Below are 20,558 nucleotides of genomic sequence, written 5' to 3'. Positions count from 1 at the left end.
CCAAGAGGTGGTTTTAGTTCGTGGATCAGTGCTTCTCCCTGACTCCAGGACATCCATTTTTGTAGAAGCCGCTTAGAAGAGATGTTTCCACGTATTTCCTGCGTGGATCAGAAGATATGTTAAGGGTGGGGGCTCGTATTCCCTTTTTCTCACTGGTTCCCTTCCCCTTCCAATGGACAAGCATTTTCCTTAAAGAAAAGAACTTGGCATTTTCGTTTGCACTTTATCCACGTTTAGTACTTCTGTTAATTTGTTGGGTTTGGACATGCAGGATCTGTCCCCACTATTCCCGCCAGCAAAACAATGTCTCTGTCACCTTTTGGAGGTGCTCAGCAATCAGAGAGAGCTGACGTTCAGGAGTGGCTTCTAACCCACATTGGGCAAGGTTGATGCTCGATGGTCCACAAGGTGCTGTCAATGATGCTCATCCCTAAACCAGGTGTTTAGTTTTGTGTAGGGGACTGTGTGCAGAATGGAATGTAAACAGACTGGATTAGGAGGCGGTAATTGGTTGATGAGATTCCCCGTCTATCTCTCAATGCATGTAATTCAAAAGAATGAGAAATTAGGGAAGGTTTCTGACAATGTGTGAAGTATATTGGAAATAACCATAATGTAAAGCAACCTTTTACACTTTGGAGGTAAATAGCTTTTGCTTTAAGTAGAATGCAAGCATCTCGAGTTTCTGAGTTAAAAGCAATTAGCTAAGTGGTCATCTGTATTTTCACTTAAAAGAAGTATTGGGATTTAGATGCCATGTTTAAGGCTGTCATGGAACAAGGCAACATTACTTCTAATGATGTGTTTTATTAAACAAGTGACTAATTAAAGGGTGTATCCTAATCTGTTGCATTGTTGCTCTAAACATCTGACTTACCTAGTAAACTTAGTCTTTATGATGTCATTGACTTATATGAGAGTTGGTGGTGAAGTATAGGATTTTCTTGAATTGTATTCCAAATTTAAAATATTTTGTGACTGTATCCATTGTTTTAATCAGTATTAATAAATAGTGAAGTTCCTACTCTGTATAAGACACTGAGAAAGAAAGATATCAAGAATAATCAAAGAATTTTCAATTTTAATTGATGTGGCAGGCAGAGCTGTGTATTTTTTAGAATGGAAGGCAAAATTCCTGAAAAACTGTAAAAATACTATTTATTTATATTTAATTTTATTTTTCTGGCTGCGCCATGTGGCATGTTGAATCTTAGTTCCCCCACACAAGGGATCGAACCCATGCCCCCTGCATTGGGAGCACAGTCTTAAGCACTGGACCGCCAGGGAAGTCCCATGTAAAAATATTATTTATAACTAAGGAAAGATAAGGAATCATAGATGACAGAGTATAATTGGTTGTTTGCTTCTCCAGTTCTCTCTCAGGCTGCTGAAACACTATGGAGAAAATGGAATTAGCGTGCAGACTGTTGCCGCTCAAATGCTGCTACAGCCAAATCCGCCTGTTCCCATACACTACCCAGCTTTACGATTAAGAGTTACCACACAGTTCCTCTCTTACTTCTCTTTGCAAACCTTTATCCGTACCCCGTTTGAGCCCCAAACCTTCTCCCCATCAGGAAAACGACCTCCTCCTTATCTTTGGCTCTGGCTCTAGATCCACCTCTTTCACCTCTTCTAAAACTTTGCTCTGTCATTTATCCCCTTTCGGTATTTATTTTTTCCTTTCCATTAGCTCTTTCCTCTCTACATGAAAACTTGCTCTAATCTTCCCTCTCTTAAAAAGAAAAAGAAAGAGCCATCCCTCCCTATTAAAGCTACACTGTATTCCCCCCTTCCTTCACAGTCATATTTCTTGCGTTTTTAAGTACTCAGCCTTTATACTTTTTGAGCTTTTATTTACTCCTTAGCCCATTGCACTTGAGCTCTTTTCTCTAAGGCCTTCAGGTACTGCGATTGGCAAACTGGGAACTATTATATTATCCTTATCTTAATTGATGGCTCCTTTGTGAAATTATCTTCTGCCTTAGTTTCTTAGGTTCCTGCCTCTAGGCTTTTCTTTACCTCTCTGGATGATTCCCAGTGAACTTTGCTGTTCGTCAGCTACTGCATAGTTGGTCTTACCTCACCTCCCCAACTTTCTGCAAACTGGCGTCATGCCACACTCCTCCGTGCCCACCATGCTGTGTTGACTTTCTGTTTCTTGAAGTTAAGCTCTCTCTTTTTTTTTTTTTTTTTAATGCATCAGGGCTTTTTAACTTCTCTTCCGTCTTCCTAAAATATCCTCCTTCTAGTTCTTCCAATGGCTGGCTGGCTTCTCACCATTCAGTTCTTGGGTCTCTTGTCATCTTTCAGAGACAGTGAGTGACAGTGAGTGACCTACCTGTCACCTACTCCTATCCCATTGTAACCCGTTAACCCCTTTTTGTTGTGTCTGTAACACTTAACATTTTCTGAAGTCATCTCGTTTGCACTTTGGGGTCAGAGCTCTCGTCTGACCTGTTTTCTGCTTTATCCCCAGGAACAAAAACTGACTAGGATCTGCAGTACAACATTGAATCAAAGTGATGATAGTAAATATCCTTGTCTTGGTCCTGACATCAGAGACTAGTATTTCACCATTGATTATTCACCACTAAGTATATAGGTTTTTGTAGATACCTAGGATAAATTTTTAACTGTTTCATAGAGGATTGATGAATTTCAACAAGTAGAAATCAGGAGAAATGAGTTTTCCAGACACAGGGAAGAACTCCTAGCAGTAATGTAATAGTCTTCTTTGAGGATAAGTTGAAAGAAGGTAATGGAAGACACCTTTGTCATGATATCCGTGGACTCTTAATGAATGTGCTCCCTGCCAAGCTAAGTAATGTTACGTGTTGAGGGGAAGTTGTAGGAGATATAAGATTAAAAAAACATTATGATGGAGGTGAGAAGACAGCTGGTAGTAAACTGTGTTCTTTCAGTACTGGACATTGTTCTTGGACAATAGAACCATCCTTAACAGAGAAGTCATCAAGAAAAGTTGGTTAGGTGAAGAGATGCCTGTTTTGGCGGTTCTTCAAAAGTTATATTTTATGATTTGGAGCTCACCTTAAAATAATTAGTTCTTAGAAATGTTATACTGCTACTTAGCAAAAAATTCAGGGCTGAAGGATAAATTTGGGCATCATTTACATGGTAGAGAGAGTTTGAAGTACGTGTGTGAAGATAAATTTAATTCTACCTCTTGGCTCTGTGACATTTGAAAATTTTAAATCTTTGGACTTTAATTTCTTCAATAAAATTAGAGTGCTGGACCAGGCTTTTCTTAATGGTTTACTTGGTTCTTTCATTCTTTGACTTCAACATGCTGGTGAAGGAAAAACTAATACCGAACGTATGCCCAAATTACAAAAAAAAAAAAAAAAAAAAAGGCCGAATCATTTTTATGAAGATCTTAAAACTCAGAGCAGTGATTCTCTTTCTGAAATGAGCAGCTGAAGGAAGAGAATGTGAGAATAATTTGAGAATAGAGTTGACCCAGAGTTGAGTTTTTGTTGGGTATCAGTGGTGAAAACCCCTTTTCTTCCTTGATTTCTTTGACATTTGTATTGAAGCAGTTCAGGAACAACATTTCCACATTTCTGATTGTTTGCTTTATTTAAAAATAAAGAAGAAAGTAAGATGCTATTTGCCAGAGCGCTGTGTTTAGTGATGGAAGCCCTGTTTGTCCTTTTTGGGTCACTCACCAAAAGACTTTTTCATCTTCACCTCTATGAAGAGTAGTCTGAAAGGGTACATTTTCTTTTGTCCCACTGCTTTGGCTTCACTCCCATCACTGAGCTTTATAATTTATTCACACTTCTTGGTTATAAAGTCTTTCAATTTAGCCAAATGAAGTGACGTTCTCTGTTATCTAATTTATTTTGCAACTAGTTTAAGAGCTTCCAAGAAATACTTTTCATGGCAGTAAAAAGAAGAAATTGATCTTAATCTGGGTGTGGTGGGCCATGAGGCACTCAGTGTATTTACTCCTTTTACATATTTCTTTACTATTTTGCCTAATATTCTGTGTCTCATGAAGTTGTCTTTTTTAAAATCACGAATCATACCCATTTTGTAGAAACTTAATGATGTAATGTGTAAGTAGGAAGGGTTGAGAAGTGGGAACCACATTTTACCTGAATGTATATGATTATCTTCCTTTTAAAGATGCCCTAAACCCTGGGGTTTTTCTTCCTTGTACATCCACCCAACTGCAAAATCCTTCTTATTTTATATTTTAAATATTCCATGAATTCATGCTGTCCTGTTAGTCAGCATTACCCTAACTAATCTTAGCATTCCATGTTGTCAGAAAGACCATTGCAGGAGCCTTCTAACTGAGCAAGCATAAAGCTACTCTCTCCCATTCTCTGTGTCACTCTTGCTGCTATCCAAAGCATACTAAAGATGTCTCTTCCTTGTTACTCTTTAGTGATTCTTCATCACCCAGAGCAATGGTTCTAAAAAACTGATGTGCATAAGAATCACTTGGGGATTTTCTGATTTAATTTGTCTGGAGATTCTGATACATATTGTTCTTAGACGCCACACTTTGAGAAACCCTGACTCATAGCTAATGTGCTAACAGCTGTTGAGTTTGTACCACGTGCCAGGCACTGGTCTAAGTACACTGTGTTTGCTAATTTATTTAATTCTCACAACCAACTTGTGAGGTAGAAACTATTCTACTGTTTCCCCATGATATAGATAATACCGTTAAGGATAATTCCAAGTTTCTTGCCATGACTCTGAGTTCTGACCCATGCCTGTTTTTTACCCTCTTGGTTGTCTCCCTTAACACTGAACAAGCAGAGAAATCCAGCAATACTGAACTGCATGTTACCTAAAAATACCATGTCTTTTCTTGTACTTGTGCTTTTATCATGTTGCTATTTCCTGCAGTTTCCTTCCCCTGGCCCTTTCTTTACTCAAGATCATCCATTGGAATCATCTCTAAGAAGTCTTTAATAAATACAAGCCCTAATTAGGTTAGTTAACTCTTGTATATTTCAGAACATTTTGTGCATACTGCAGTCATGAGACTAGAAGTGACATCTTCTACAAATGATTTTTGTCTTTTTCTCCTCTCCTTAACTCTGGATTGAAGGTACTTGAGAGTGGAAACCTGGTGTTTTTCCCTTGTAACTCCTTCCTATACTACAGTGCCCTACGTAGAGTAGAAGCTCAGTAAAGTATCTTTATCTTTGTGCTTTGAAAGTAACTGTGGCTAGATATATGTAGTTTGTGTCATTCTTCCATTTTGTATTAGGATAATGGAGACAGATTTGTAGAATCTCAAAATACAACAACCACTAAAGGTGTATTATGGTGGTAAACTAAGGAATTATAATTGAATAGTAAAGGAGATGAATATGTGTGGGAATAGAGAATCATAGTATATTTAATTTAAGATATTTATGGATTGAGATTAGATTTCTAGAAAGTATATAATCCATTGAGCTCTGTTGTAATTTGCTTTTAAAAAATTCCTCTATCTTGTATTTGCTTATTAGGAAGAGTTGCCACTGTTTCACTTCTATTTTTAAAATGTACATGAATGTTTAACACACAGAGATTTGAAAAGTTAGTAGCATCTAAAGCCAAACTAGATAGATACAACTTGACGTGATGGGTGGGCCCTGGACTGTTTATGCTCTAAGGGTAACTGTTGGTAACAGGCAGAAGTCCTGCCTTATTTAGAGCTTATTGATTAACTAGGTAGTTTTAGACTTGGCATTTCTAGCTTTTGTTTTCCTACCAAATGATATGAGTGAAATTTTAACTTGCAGATGTTAGGTTATCTTAAAGTTCTTTTCCTGATGTTATTCTCCTAAAAATTGACAAAACACAGACTATTACTATCTTAAGAGTTCGGCACGTGTTTTTCAGAAATTCTGAAGTACGTCGTACATGACATCAATATGTTTGACTATTTTAGGTATGATAATGATTTTATGAAATGTTAAGTATTCTTATAAAAATATAACAGTCATAGAAACGTATTAGTATAATTTCATTTGTTTGGCAGGGTCTGAATTTAAACAAAACAGTTTTCTCTCTAGTGTTCATTCATATATATAAATTGAGGGGGGAGGGGAGTAAAGCAGTTAAGTAACTTGCTTTATGTCACTTTAGCTGCAGACATTCAATACTGCTGCACCTTGTCAGGATGTGAAACAGCTGACTAACGGAGTTGCCATGGCACAAGTTCTTCATCAAATGTAAGTAGTGTTCCACACTCTTCCTGAAATAATTGTAAACCCAATTTCAAGGGAGAAAATTTAGACTTGTATTCTAAAGGTTATTGAAACTTTATCCTTTCCAGTGATGACAGGCATATGTTGCCAAGGCATTCTTGCATGTAAGGAACAAAAAATTTTACCACCTGATTATTTCTTGCTTGTTCATAGAGATACACCTTAATTAAATGAGCAATCAGGATTCTTATCTATTCAAGAGATGTTAATTTTAAACTTGTTCTGGTCATGTTCACAAGTTATAGTTACTGAGAAAGAAACAGGTTAAACGAGTGATATAATTTCTTATACTGTAATGTTTCCTTCAGTTACACTGTTGTCATCTTAAGATATCAATACATGGAGATTATTATTTTTGAGTTAATTGATGCATGAAATACTGGATTTGGAAAAAATATTAAATTTAAAATCTATATTGAATTAATAATCATAATTGTATGAATCCACCAATAATGAAATGTTGTGTAAATGACATTTTAAGTCACAAATGCTGGGTACCTTAACCAGTAAAGTGATTCTGTTTGGGTTGGACCCCTTTTATATAATTATACAATATCAAAAGTTCCTAAATCCATTACTTCGTAATTTTTGCCAAACATTGTATAAGGATTAGGGTTGTAATATCTACAATATGAGTCGTACTCTTAATAGGACAAACAGGGCCAATTCTGTAGTCATAATTTTTTTTAAATTAATTAATTAATTAATTTTTTTTTTTTGGCTGTGTTGGGTCTTTGTTGCTGTGCACGGGCTTTCTCTAGTTGCGGCAAGCGGGGGCTACTCTTCGTTGCGGTGCGTGGGCTTCTCATTGTCGTGGCTTCTCTTGTTGCAGAGCACGGGCTCTAGGCACGCGGGCTTCAGTAGTTGTGGCACATGGGCTCAGTAGTTGTGGCGCACGGGCCTAGTTTCTCCGCGGCATGTGGGATCTTCCCCGGCCAGGGCTCGAACCCGTGTCCCCTGCATTGGCAGGTGGATTCTTAACCACTGTGCCACCTGGGAAGCCCTGTGGTCATAATTGATTAATTAATAGTCATACTGATTTTGTATTAGCTTACTTTCATGGTAATATATCTTCAATGAGACCAGACTCCTATTTCTGCTACATGGTTTTATATATCAGAAATTATTTATTTAATTATTGCCATCATTTTGTAAAGGCTTTTTATGATTGACATTGAAAAACACTGTAGATGGATTAGAAAAAATTCTTTACCACTCTTAGAAAAACAACTTCAAACAATATCATAATCTTAGTTACTTGGAATCTTCAAGATGATCTAATTTGAATAGACAGATTTTATGGTTAACTCAAGATTAACACTTTAAAAGATAAATTTAGCATGTTAACATTTTTTTTTGGCAGTCATTCTAAAATATGCCTTACTCCCCTGCTTTCTTAAAAATGTTTCTTAATTATTTATTTATACCCTAATTGGTTTCAAAGTGATTTAATTGGTCAGAACTAAGAATTCTGAATATGGTCCTTTCTTGATGATTTGGGAAAGTCATCATTGTTTTTTGTCGTTAGAATGTACGACCTGGCCTTTTCTCATTCTTGTGGGTGTTGGTGTAGACGCAGCTACGTTGTTTTGGTATAGGTGTAAGGCCGGTGAGCGTTCACTCACTTCAACAGTGCCATCCAAAGATGTCATTTATATGTATTGAAGTGTCTTTGATAGCTTTACACCACAACACAGTAGATGAGAGCTGTTTTTACTATTATATGGTGATACATATGGCTCTCTGACCTCCTGTATGCTAGCACTGTACCTGATGTTTAGAGTAGGGTCAGGTCAGTTTTAGTTAAACTGTATCCTTTATCACCAGATCATTCTTACATAATGTGTTGGATTCTGTTGTTACTGCGGGTCCTCTGTCTCTCTGATTTTTCTTTTTTTATTCTCTCTTTTGTCTCTTACTGTCTTCTCATAGCTTCTCTGCAGGAATAATAAAATAGCCAACCAATCAGAAAGCTCTCATTCTTCCTAAAACAAATGACAGTGACCTAAAATTGGGCCTAAACCTCTTTTTTGTTTCATTTGTCTGTTTTTGCATGTACTTAGATGTCTACACCTCCTTATCGTATAAGAGCCAATTTAAATTTATTTTTCTTTTTGAACCCCCTTCCTCTTCTGTAAGCTTTTCAGAAGTCTGGATCCAGACAGTGAAACTTATAGCATACATTTTCCCCTGGTTGGGTCAGTGTATAATATTCCTGCTAAAAAAAAGCAAATTTTACCTTATTTCTTTGAACACTTCAAAGCACTTTATATATGTTCCAATTTATTATGTATTACGTTGATGGCTGTTGTGACTCACATCAAAGTTGTTACTGAAAATGAGAAGGAAAAGTTTGCTTTTTAAGGAAGTAGCAAAATCTGATGAATAATTCTTTCATTAGTTACCTGAGGCAGGTATGCTTCTAAATAATAAAATCTTAAAAATCAATTCCCAAAGTATATGACTTACACATGGTGAGCCATGGAATTGTTGCTAGGATTCTACAGTTCTTTAATTGTTATCTTAAGTCTTAATACATAATATGTATCTCTTTTTTAAATGCAGAAACTGTTGTTATTTTAAAGACACATGGGGGAAAAATTATAACTACAACTGTATTCATTTCCCATGGTTTCCATAACAAAGTGCCACAGATTAGGTGGCTTAAAACAACAAAAATTTGTTATTTAAGAGTTCAGGAGGTTAGAAGTCCTATATCAAGGTATTGGCTGGACCATGCTCCCTTCCAAACCTCTAGGTCAGGGTCCTGCCTTGCTGCTTCTAGTCTCTGGTAGCCCCAGGCATCCCTTAGTTTGAGGCATCATAACTTCAATCTTTGTTTCCATCTTCACACGGCTTTCTTCCCTCTGTGTCTCTTCTCCTCTTCTTAGAAGGACACCAGTCATAATGGATTAGGGTCCACCCTAATTTAGTGTGACCTCATCTTAACTTGATGACATCTGCAAAGACCCTATTTCCAAATAAGGTTATATTCACAGGTAGCGGGGTTTAAGCCTTGAACATTTCATTTTTGGGGACATAGTTCAACCCATAACAGCTATAAATAGTGCATGCTACTTTTTAGCTTTGTCACTTTAAGCACCAGATAATTTCTCTGTTTTGTTCTATTGTCTTTGACTAGACGTTTTTACAAGAGGGAGAAGAATGAGACAGAATGTAGAATATCCAGAGACCTCAAGTATCATGTACTTACTTGTTCCTTCATTCATTCAGCAGATATTTGAGCATTTAAAATAATAAATCATGAAAGCCAACATATGAGTATTTACTAAATGTAAGACATTGTTCTATACCCTGTACATATGGTATTTCATTTAATTTTTATTACTGTTTTGTAAGGTAGGCATTATTTTTATCCTCAGTTTATAGGTGAGGAAACAGAGGTTTATAAAGGTGAAATGACTTCAGTAAGTCAAATAATGAGTAAAATAGCAAAGCCCAGATTTTTATCACTTTGGCCTGACTGAAGCCAGTGCCCTCAGTCAACTGTAATCATTTCAGCCTAGTATCTTGAACCCCTCCTGATAGATTTTTACTTTGGAGTCTTAATAAATGAGAGGCCAGATGTGCATGTCCAAAGTACAGATCACAATTTGATGTGTTAAGCGCACAAGGCCTTTTGATTAAGAAGAATGGTGTCAGGGTGTCCACTGAAGCAACACAGCTATGTTGTGTCTAGTAACCAGTAGGTATTAATTACTACCTATATTTAGTTGGTAGAATTGTGAAGACAGATACCATGGGTGGAGTTAAAAAATAATCCTGTAGTGTTTCTTACTTAGTTTTATTAGAAAACAGTTGGACCACATTTCACTTCCTTAGTCTTGTGTTCCCTTCTTATTTGGTGTCTCTTAAGTTTCATTGAAGTTCTGGGAAATACTAGAAAAAAGGAGCTAATTGTTGGGGCCAAGAGTCTAGTTAAAGCATGTAGATGTGGCAGTGCAAAAAAGTAAAAGAAGGATATGTCCTGAATGTTCTGAGATTGGATATAAAGTTTAATAGTGGGAAAGATTGGCTGCAATTATAATTGTTTGAGAAGGATGGATTTGTTTATAAGAGAACAAGAGTTAGATTTCTATGGAGAAGTTAGAAAGTATTTCTCAGTTAGGGTATTATGGACTGAATGTTTGTGTCCCTTTAAAATTTGTATGTTGAAGCCCAAACCCCCAGTTTAACTATATTGGAGATGGGGTCTATACAGAAGTAATTAAAGTTAAATGAGGTCATAAAAGTGGGGAGACATGATCCAATAGGATTGAACTCCTTATAAGAAGAGAATTCAGAGAGCTCACTCTCTGTTTATAAACATACAAAAAAGAGGTCATGTGAGCACACAGCAAGATGGTAGCAACTAGAGATCTCAGAATGAAACCTACCTTGATAGCATCTTGATTTTGGACTTCCAGCCTCCAGAACTGTGAGGAATAAATTTCTGTTGTTTAAGTCATCTAGTGTGTGGTATTTTGCTGTAGCAGCCTGAGCACACTCTAAGACATAGGGCTAAAGTTGATTTGAGATGGGAAGGAAGACAAGTAGGAATGCAAGACAAAAGGAGGAAACACTAGAAGAGGTTATCTCTAGATCCATTTTCTAAAGGTAATTACAATGGAATTATAGAATTATAGAATCATATATGAAGATTTTTTTTAGGGTCAGAAGACAAGTGTAGTAGGTAGTCAGGGTTCTCCAAAGAAATAGAACCAATAAGATATGTATATATACACATGTGTATATGTACACACACACACACACACGGGATGAGAGAGAAATTTAAGAATTGGCTCATGTGATAGTGCAGGCTGGCAACTCCAAAACCCACAGAGTAGGTAGACCAGCAGGCTGGAGATCTAGGGAGGAGTTGATGTTGCAGCTATAGTCGACAGGCAGTCTACTGGCAGAATTTACTCTTTCTCAAGGGAGGTTAGTCATTTTCTTAAGGCCTTCAGCTGATTGGACGAGGCCCACCCACATTATGGAGGGTAATTAGCTTTACTTAGAGTCTACTGATTTACATGTTAATCTCATCTAAAATACATCTTCACTACAACATCCAAGCATGTTTGACCAAATATATGGGTACTGGGGCCCTGCCAAATTGACACATAAAATTAACCATTGTAACCGGCATACCTCTTCAACTTAAACTGATGTCAAAAGAAAGTAAATTTACTTTGAGAGTTTTGACTCATTAACTAAAAAAATTCAGTCTTTTCAGGTAAATACCTGGTTAGAAATATACCATTTATACACTTAGCCAAGTTATTTTGGTAATTATAGCCTTAGCATCTGAGAAAAGTCAAAAATAATTAACATTAATTTGCTCAAAAGAAAATGGTTACAAATTCCAAAGAATGAATTGAAAATGGTGAAGCCATTTCTGGTTACTGTAGTCAGAAGTGACATCTTCTGTTTTAGCACATCTGAGGCAGAATGATTTCTGAAAAGCTAGGCACTGTTTTCAGCTTTGTATCTTTAAATTCAGGATACCGCCTTGGAAATAACCCCTTTAATTTCTTCCTTCACTTTAGTTGGCTTATCTGTAAAGTAAAAATTTAGGTAAGACCTGTAAGACCTCTTCTAGCACTAATATTCTGTGATTTCTTGGTGTTCGATTACTCCTTAAAGCATTTATCACATTCTCCTTTGAGTGTAGTTATTTGTGCTCTTTACTTTCTCCCTTTAATAGCTATTTCTGTAAGAGTCAGGATAATAAAGTATTCATCTTCATTTTACTCTTACTCAGAGGAAGCATCCAAGTATTTGTTTAGAATATAATCTATTATTGTAGTTGACTATTTATAATCAGGTGTTATTCTTCAAGGCCTTATTAAATACATAAAAATTTGATATAGCAAGTCTTTGTCTTGGCCATCAATGTCAGTATTGGACTTAATACTAAACTTTGCCATGTACTGGTGTCACTTGGGGCAAATTATTGTCTTATTCTCAGTTCACTGAGGAGTAAGATTGGGGATAATGGATGCTTTGCCAAGTTACTATGATATTTAAATGAAGTAATATGAAAAAACATCAAGCACAGTGCTTGATACATAGTAGACATGTTAAAATGTTTTCCTTTTTTTTCCCTTTAGGATTGGGATTTTTACATCTACCTACCAGGGTGCCTAGTATGAGATATTTAGTAAATGTTTGTTAAATTGAAGATGTTAATTACTTAATTAATTTACTGTGAGAGATTCCAAAAGAAACCCTTAGGAATAACAAAAAGTTCAGTGGGTTCATTTTAAATAATATTTACTTTTCTTATTAAAGACAGGCTTTAGGATGGAAAATAACTTTGAATCTGTTGATTAAATTTGGTATTTTTCATGTAATAAAAACATTTTAATGTTCAGCATTTGTATTCTTGTTGTAGTGATGTAGCTTGGTTCAATGAATCTTGGTTAAGCCGAATTAAAGAGGATATCAGTGACAACTGGCGAATAAAGGTATGTAGAATGAATGCTAGAAGTACTTGATCCAAACAGTGGTCTGAAATTAGCACTAATCTCAACTAAATCTTATTTTTTAAATTAACTGAAGGGTACACTTTATTGTGTATAGTTTGAGTTTTGACACTTGTGTATGTTCTTATACCATCATAATTAGATATAGAACGTTTCCATTAAGCAGAAACATGCACGTATGCCCCTTTCCAGTTAATCCTCACTCTTGACTTGGCCCTGGGTGGCCACAGGTCTGCTTTCAGTCAGTATAGGTTTAATTTCTGGAGTTCCGTATAAATGGAATCAGATATTATGAACTCTTTGATATTCTTTTACTCATGTATTGTTTTTGAGACTCATCCATGTTGTCTGTATTAGTAGTTATTTCTTTTTTTTTTGCTGAGTAGTATTTAATTACACTGATTTACCACAATTTGCTTAGCCATTCCCCTGTTGATGGATGTTTGAATTGTTTCTGTTCTTTCTTCTCTAATATTGGTAATTTATGTCTTTTATATTTTCTTCCTTGATAAATCTGGCTTGATGTTTTTCAATTAAAAAAATTTTTTTTGAAAAGAACTAGCTTTTGTTTTCTGTTTTATTGATTTCCTTTCTCTTCTTTGTTATTTCCTTTCTTCTTTACATCTGCTCTTTTTCTTGCTTCTTAAGGTGAAAGCTTAAGTCATCAGCTTTAAGCACTTTTCCCTAGTAGTAAGCAATGCCTTAGCCACATCCCACACATTTTAACATACTGTGTTCTTATTTTCATTTAGTTCAAAATATTTGGTAATTTCCCTTGTGATTTTTCTTTTGACCCCTGGGTATATTAGAAGTAGGTATTTCAGATTCTAAATATTTGAGGATTTTCTACATATCTTTCTTTTATTTATTAATTTCTAATTTAATTCCATTTTGTTTTGAGAACATACTCTGAATTCTTTTACATTTACTAAGACTTATTTTATGACCTAATATATGGTCTGTCTTGGTGAATATTCCATGTGCACTTGAAAACAACATGTATTTTGCAGTCCTACAAATACAGATTATTACAGCTTTGTTGATAGTACTGTTTACTTCTTTTATATCTTTATTGATTTTCCGTCTGATTATTCTATAAATTAAGGGGGGAGGAGTCCTCAGATCTCTAATGATGATTGTGGATTTGTCAATTTCTCCTTTCAATTCTAATTTTTTAATCATGTAATTTGAATCTGTGTTATTTGGTTTATATACATTAATTTTTTATGTCTTCTTGTTGAATGAATCTACTTAGCACTATAAAATGACTTATTTTTATCCCTGGTAATATTTCTTTTTTGGAAGTCTACTTTGTCTGATACTGATGTACCACTCCCGTTTTTTAAAGATTATTTTTGCCTATTATATCTTTTTCTCTTCTTTAGTCTCTCTGTGTGTTTATATTGAAAGTGATGTAGAAACCTAATAGTTAGGTCTTGCTTTTTTATCCATTGACAGTCTCTTTATTTTGTTCTTTTTTAAAAAAAATTATTTATTTTCATATATTCCTGTTATTTAAATCCTTGAACATTTTTTAACTAACAGTTTTAACTTTTTTATCTTCTAATTCTTTCATCTCTCATTTTTAGGCTTGTTTCTATTGACTGAGTTTTCTCCTAATTATAGTTCACATACTCCTGCTTCTTCACATGTGTAGTAATTTTTTATTGGACGCTAGACAGTGTGAATTTTATTATTGAGTGCTGGGTTTTTTGTATTCCTTTAAAGAGTGTTGGACTTTGTTCTTACAGGCAGTTAAGATACTTGTGAATCAGTTTGATCTTTTCAAGGTTTGGGGGGATGGAAGGCAGATCTAGAGTTATTTTCTCTTCTAGGGCTAGGTTAGACTCACTACTAAGCTGTGACCTTTTTGGGGTTTTTAGTGAATGCTTGTCTGTATTAGCATAGTCATGATCTCTTCACTCTGACTGGTGGGAATTTCAGCAGTTTCTGGCCCTGTGCAATCTTCAAGGAATTGTTCAGTTTATAGTTCCCTAGATTGTTGTTTCCTCAGAAATTATTTTTGTTTAATCTCATTGAATTTCACCCATGCACATGCAAATTAGTATTCAGCCAAAGAGTCAAAGGGACTACTATGGAGATTTCTTTCCAAAGCTCTCACCTCTTCATTTATCTGCCCTGCAAATCCCAACTACCTCGACCTTCCTGAACTTCTGATGTCTATCTTCTCAACTCCACGAGAACATCAGGCTTTGTTTTGTTTCCACCTCCCTGTGCCATGGTATGAAAATTGCCTCTAGAGAGAAATCTTAGACTAGTGTAGGGCTCATCTTTTTTGTTTTCCTTCTCTTAGAAATTAGAGTTCTATATTGTCTTTTGGCTAAAGCTTGAAAACAATATTCCTTGTATTTTGTCCTGTTTTCTAGTTGTTTGTGGTGGAGAGTAAGTCTAGATCCAGTTACTCACTCATGACTGAAGGTGGACATGCTCATAGCTAAATCTTTTAAGTTGGTACTTGAGTTCGTTGTGGCTCACTTTAAATACAATCACTCTGGTTCAACTATCTAAGGAAGAAGACATTTTTTCTTTAATCAAACTTTGAATAAAGCTTTGATGTTTAAAAATCATGTATTTGTATTTATAGAACTCTAATATATATTTTTGTTGTCATTTTTTATCAGGAAGTTTTTATTGTATTTCACCTTGACATATATTTTCTTTCATTGTTAATATTAAATAATTTATTTCTTATTTTTCCTCCATTAGGCTAGTAATTTAAAGAAGGTACTTCAAGGAATTATGGGTTATTACAATGAGGTATGAAAATCATCTGACTTTGTTTAAATATAAAATACTCTGTGATAATTATATTGACACTGAAAAATGACTTGGCTTTTTGTTTATAACATTTTACTGGTTAATTCATAATTGAAATATATTATGATTTTTCCATTTTTAGAACACTCAAATTTTGTTAACATAAAGGGGCTAAGAAGTAATATATTGATTTGTAAAATAATGTTTCTATATTGATACTCTTTAAATTGATTTTTTTCTCAAATAAAATTACTTTCATCTTTATATAATTTGATTTTATGCAGTGCTATAAAGTAGACCTTATAACTAAATTAAAGTACTTTTCTATTTAAAGCATTGTTTTGATATTTCTTTCCAGTGTAAATAACAGCAAAGACATACTATGAAATTATGCTTGTGCAAGTGAATTGGGAAAAAATGCAAAATTAAAGTAGTATTAAAGTCACATTAGATAATGCATTATTCAAGTGATTTGTTTTTCTTATTCAGCATCTTAAGAAGTTCTCTAGCAGGATTATTTGATATAAGAAAGTTTATTGTTTAATGTGTGAAAGCTTTTGGTTTGGTTTTGCCATTAAAGAATTTTGTTTTTACTTTCTAAAGTTTTCATACAGTTGAACTTGTAGTTTCTTCCAAATAATTTTAGAACTAAAATTTTACAATTCATTAATGCCTAAAACTCATTTTGAAGTTTTTTGGTTTTTTTTTAATGGCAAGAATACTTTTTAGTATCTTGAAAAAAACAATCTTGGGAATTCCCTGGCAGTCCAGTGGTTAGGACTTGGCACTTCCTCTCCCAGGGTCCGGGTTCAATCTCTGGTCAGGGAATTAAGATCCTGCAAGCTGCATGGTACAGCCAAAGAGAAAAGAAAAAAACAATCTTAAAAAAAAGATAGAGCCAGGAAAGATTAATCCATTAGATTTGTTGTTCATTTGGTTTACTTTGTGGTTCTCTGTTCATTGAACATGTATCAAAATATTATGAATTTTCTTTGACTTAAGTCTGTTTATTTTTTTATGGAAAGGCATAAGTTTTATCATAATTGATCTCTCTGACAGTGGGGTAAAGGATATTTGTTATAAAACCATTTTAGTTGCTTTTGGTTGGTTCTCAAAATTTTGGGAGGTTGCTTGAACTTTACTAACTGGTTTTAGTCAATAATTGTGGGTTTATCATTTGTTAATTTATCTGAGTCATTTCATGAACCCATTTTCCTTGTAATAATTCCATGTAGTCAATTCTCTGTAGCCTACATAAATGAGTGATCTAATTTATTTTCAACACTGCAGTTTTTGGGACAACAGATTTCTGAAGAACTTATCCCTGATTTAAACCAAATAACTGAATGTTCAGATTCTGTGGAGCTTGGGAGGTTGCTCCAGCTAATTTTAGGTTGTGCTGTCAACTGTGAAAAGAAGCAAGGTAAGTGAATTTCAATCATTTGAGGATATCTACTTTCTAGAGACAACCTACATTGCTATAGGAAATCACATAAAAATGTACTATTGTAGGTTGGTGGAAAGCACACTGAAATGTAAGCCAGAAGATCTGAATTCAAGCACAGCTCTGCCATTAAAAAGCTGTAAATCTTCAGTATCCTAACTGTACCTGGATTCTGAGATTCGTATTCAGTGGCTAAATAAAATGTACTTTAATTAGGTTAATTTAATCAGTGCTTAGGACTTAGTGGATATTCAATAAAAATTGTACTTATTTATTTGATACCTTATCTCTTTAACATGTGAGAGACAGAACCTTAGGTTGATTCAGATTTTCATAAATGATTATGCAGCTACTAAATTATAATCCAGGCTTCTTCAGATGATATTCTGCTCTTTTCAGAAGAATGCTTCCAAAGTATCCTCCAGATAAAGATAAGCAGTCTGATGATATAAATGGAATTGGGGTGCTATATTGGTATATATGAATGCAGTGATCCATATCTTGCTGAGTACAAAAAGAACATTTTTGGTTGAATGTAATGAATAAAATGTGAACTGAACAGACCAAGGTCTACTTCCTTCAGGGGCTTCCATCAGTCTGGGTGATGACATTTTTTTTTTTTTTTTTTTTTTTTTTTTTTTTTTTTTTTAATAGCTACTTTATTTATTTATTTATTTTTGGCTGTGTTGGGTCTTCGTTTCGTGCGAGGGCTTTCTCTAGTTGCGGCAAGCGGGGGCCACTCTTCATCGCGGTGCGGGGGCCGCTCTTCATTGCGGTGCGCGGGCCTTTCACTATCGCGGCCCCTCCCGTTGCGGGGCACAGGCTCCAGACGCACAGGCTCTGTAGTTGTGGCTCACGGGCCCAGTTGCTCCGCGGCATGTGGGATCTTCCCAGACCAGGACTCGAACCCATGTCCCCTGCATTAGCAGGCAGATTCTCAACCACTGCGCCACCAGGGAAGCCCTGGGTGATGACATTTTTGATGCTGATGTTTTTTGCATGCTCATCCAAAATTGGCCGTAGGACATCACCTTTATAAAAGAATGTTGGGTGCTGAAGTTTGTAAAACACTTTAAGTCAGAACCTTAGAAAACACATTCGGTGTTATCTAACTAATGAACATATGAGACAAGATAAATTCAGTAAGAATCAATTCAGGAAGGAGAAAAATGAAATACATGAAATCAGCTATAGTTTATCATAAAAAAGGGTTTGGGTATCAGAAAATTTTCATATTAGTCCATCTCTATTATTAACTGGCTGTTTTTTTTCTAGGGCAAGTCAGTACTTCTCCATAGGCTTTTATTTCTCATAGATAATGTCAGAGGTCTCTATATTAGGGTGTTTCTGTTGTTTTGTTTTTGTTTTTTTTTTAATGAAAGTAAGAAACGTTTTCTTGTGGAAAGTTAAAACTTCTATAAATTTTTAACTACAAATTGACAAATAGTAATTCTTTTATGAATTAGCAGTTTTCTGTTATCGTGATCCTTTTTATTTTTCTATTTAATGCTTTGTTTCTATTTCAATTACTGGTTATTTATAACATCTTTTTGCTTAACTTTAGCATGTTTGTTGGTTTTAATAGTCTTTTTCAGAGAACCAACTTTGGGCTTTGATTCATTTTCTTTGTACTATTTAATATCTATTCTGTTATCTCATTGCTTCTATTGTGAATTAATCAGTTCTTTCTATTCTAAGCTATAATTGATGTTTTAAGCTATAACTTTCCCTTAAGTTTTGTTGCCTCCTATAAATATTGATATAATATGTAGTATTTTCATAATTTAGTTCTAAGCATTACTTAGCAATTTTGACCTCAGATTTTTAAAAGGAGGCTCAATTCCTGGGTACATAAATAAAAGTTTAGCAAGTAATAAATATAAAGAAATAGTTTAATTTTCATTCTTTAGAAAGTCAGGATTATCTAATTGGATTTATTTTTGGAGGTATGTGTCTGGGGTCTCAATTTTTAGGAGTGAGCAGATAAATGGAAAAAAAACTTGTGTAATAATTTAATTAAAATGTAAAACCAAAACACCTCCATAATATAAACCACCTTCCACATATTTATACTTTTCAGTGAGAATTGATTTTTCAGAATGATTCAAAGGTATTGCAGCAGTCTTAATCTTGAAAGAATTAACTAATTTGGTTAACAGTACCCTGTTTATCTTGGTGTGGAAAGAGAAAAATTTTATGAAGGTTTCAGTAGACTTGAAACACTCCATTATCCAACAAATCCAGTTAAAAGAAATCATTCCATTGCTTGTGCCTCATCTAGTTAATTCTTCTCCCTCCAACACACACACCCCCCACCATAGAATTTAGTGGTCGGGTGCATACCAGAATCTATCAGAATTTTTTTCCAGTACTTGGCTTCACAAATAAAAGAAAGATTTAGAGAACTTTTAGAAGTCTTCCAGAAGTATCATTAAAACAATAAAAATATTAGAAAATAATAAATCCTTAAAATTTTTGGAAAATTGTTTTAGGTGGAGAACACACAGTTGCTGTCGATCTAAACCTGCAAATACAGGGAAAACTTTTTCTCATGATTCATCACTTCTAATTGTGACAGAATCAACTTATTTTACTCCCACACGTGTGTGTGTGTGTGTGTGTGTGCGTGTGCGTGTGTGTGTTAAGGTATAAGGATCTCCTTAAGGTGAGACTTGGTGAATGTCGAGCAGGTGTTTGTAGGAAGCTGTGTAAGTCTCTTCATTGAAAACCTTCCTGAAATGAACTAAGTAGGTGATAAATGAAACTTTCTGAGCTTAGATCTTAAGAGTTCACTGAATACAGGCATACCTTGTATTATTGAGCTCTGCTTTATTGTGTTTTTCACAAATTGAAGGTTTGTGGCAACCCTATGTGCAACAAATCTATTAGCACCACTTTTCCGACATCATTTGCTCACTTCATGTCTCTGTGTCACATTTTTGTAATTCTCACAATATTTCAAACTTTTTCATTATTATTATATTTGTTATGGTGATCTGTGATCAGTGCTTTTTGGCGTTACTATTGTAATTGTTTGGTTTTTTAAAAAAATTAATTAATTACTTTATTTATTTTTGGCTGTGTTGGGTCTTCGTTTCTGTGTGAGGGCTTTCGCTAGTTGCGGCGAGTGGGGGCCACTCTTCATCACGATGCGCGGGCCTCTCACTGTTGCGGCCTCTCTTGTTGCGGAGCACAGGCTCCAGATGCGCAGGTTCAGTAGTTGTGGCTCACAGGCCCATTTGCTCCACGGTGTGTGGGATCTTCACAGACCAGGGCTCGAACCCATGTCCCCTGCACTGGCAGGCAGATTCTCAACCACTGCGCCACCAAGGAAGCCCTATTGTAATTGTTTTGAGGCACCATGAACTGCACCCATAGTAACATGGTAAACTTAATCAGTAAATGTTACAAATGTTGTATGTGTTCTGACCTCTCCACCAACCAGCCATTCCCCCATCTCTCTCCTTTCCTCAGGCCTCCCTACTCCCTGATACACAACAATATTGAAATTAGGCCAGTTAATAACCCTGCAGTGGCCTCTACGTGTACAAGTGAAAGGAAGGGTCCCATGTCTCTTACTTTAAATCAAAAGCTAGAAATGATTAA

The 20,558-nt window shown here is 35.2% G+C and overlaps 1 protein-coding gene and 1 long non-coding RNA gene across 6 annotated transcripts in view; both read left to right on the top strand.

Annotated features, from left to right (window-relative positions):
* The window catches only part of HOOK1 (hook microtubule tethering protein 1), a 108,353-nt gene that overhangs the window by 40,886 nt on the left and 46,909 nt on the right, over positions 1-20,558 (top strand). For 4 of the 5 annotated variants that reach the window (XM_082357135.1, XM_082357133.1, XM_082357134.1 and 1 more), the window contains exons 2-5: positions 6,121-6,206; positions 12,640-12,712; positions 15,458-15,508; positions 16,799-16,931. In XM_082357135.1, coding sequence (XP_082213261.1) covers positions 6,121-6,206; positions 12,640-12,712; positions 15,458-15,508; positions 16,799-16,931 — 343 coding nt within the window. Of the gene's footprint in view, positions 1-5,874; positions 5,924-6,120; positions 6,207-12,639; positions 12,713-15,457; positions 15,509-16,798; positions 16,932-20,558 lie in introns of all 5 variants that reach the window. The other variant, XM_082357136.1, reaches the window with a different exon arrangement.
* On the top strand, positions 16,938-18,851 carry LOC309613461. The gene is made up of 2 exons (XR_014235737.1): positions 16,938-17,547; positions 17,914-18,851. It is a non-coding gene; the product is annotated as an uncharacterized lncRNA (long non-coding RNA).

This window comes from Balaenoptera borealis (assembly GCF_965194805.1).
Source record: "Balaenoptera borealis genome assembly, chromosome: 1".
Classification (NCBI taxonomy): domain Eukaryota; kingdom Metazoa; phylum Chordata; class Mammalia; order Artiodactyla; family Balaenopteridae; genus Balaenoptera; species Balaenoptera borealis.
The sequence above is the reverse complement of the archived record's forward strand: the minus strand, read 5'-3'. Positions and strand labels throughout refer to the sequence as shown.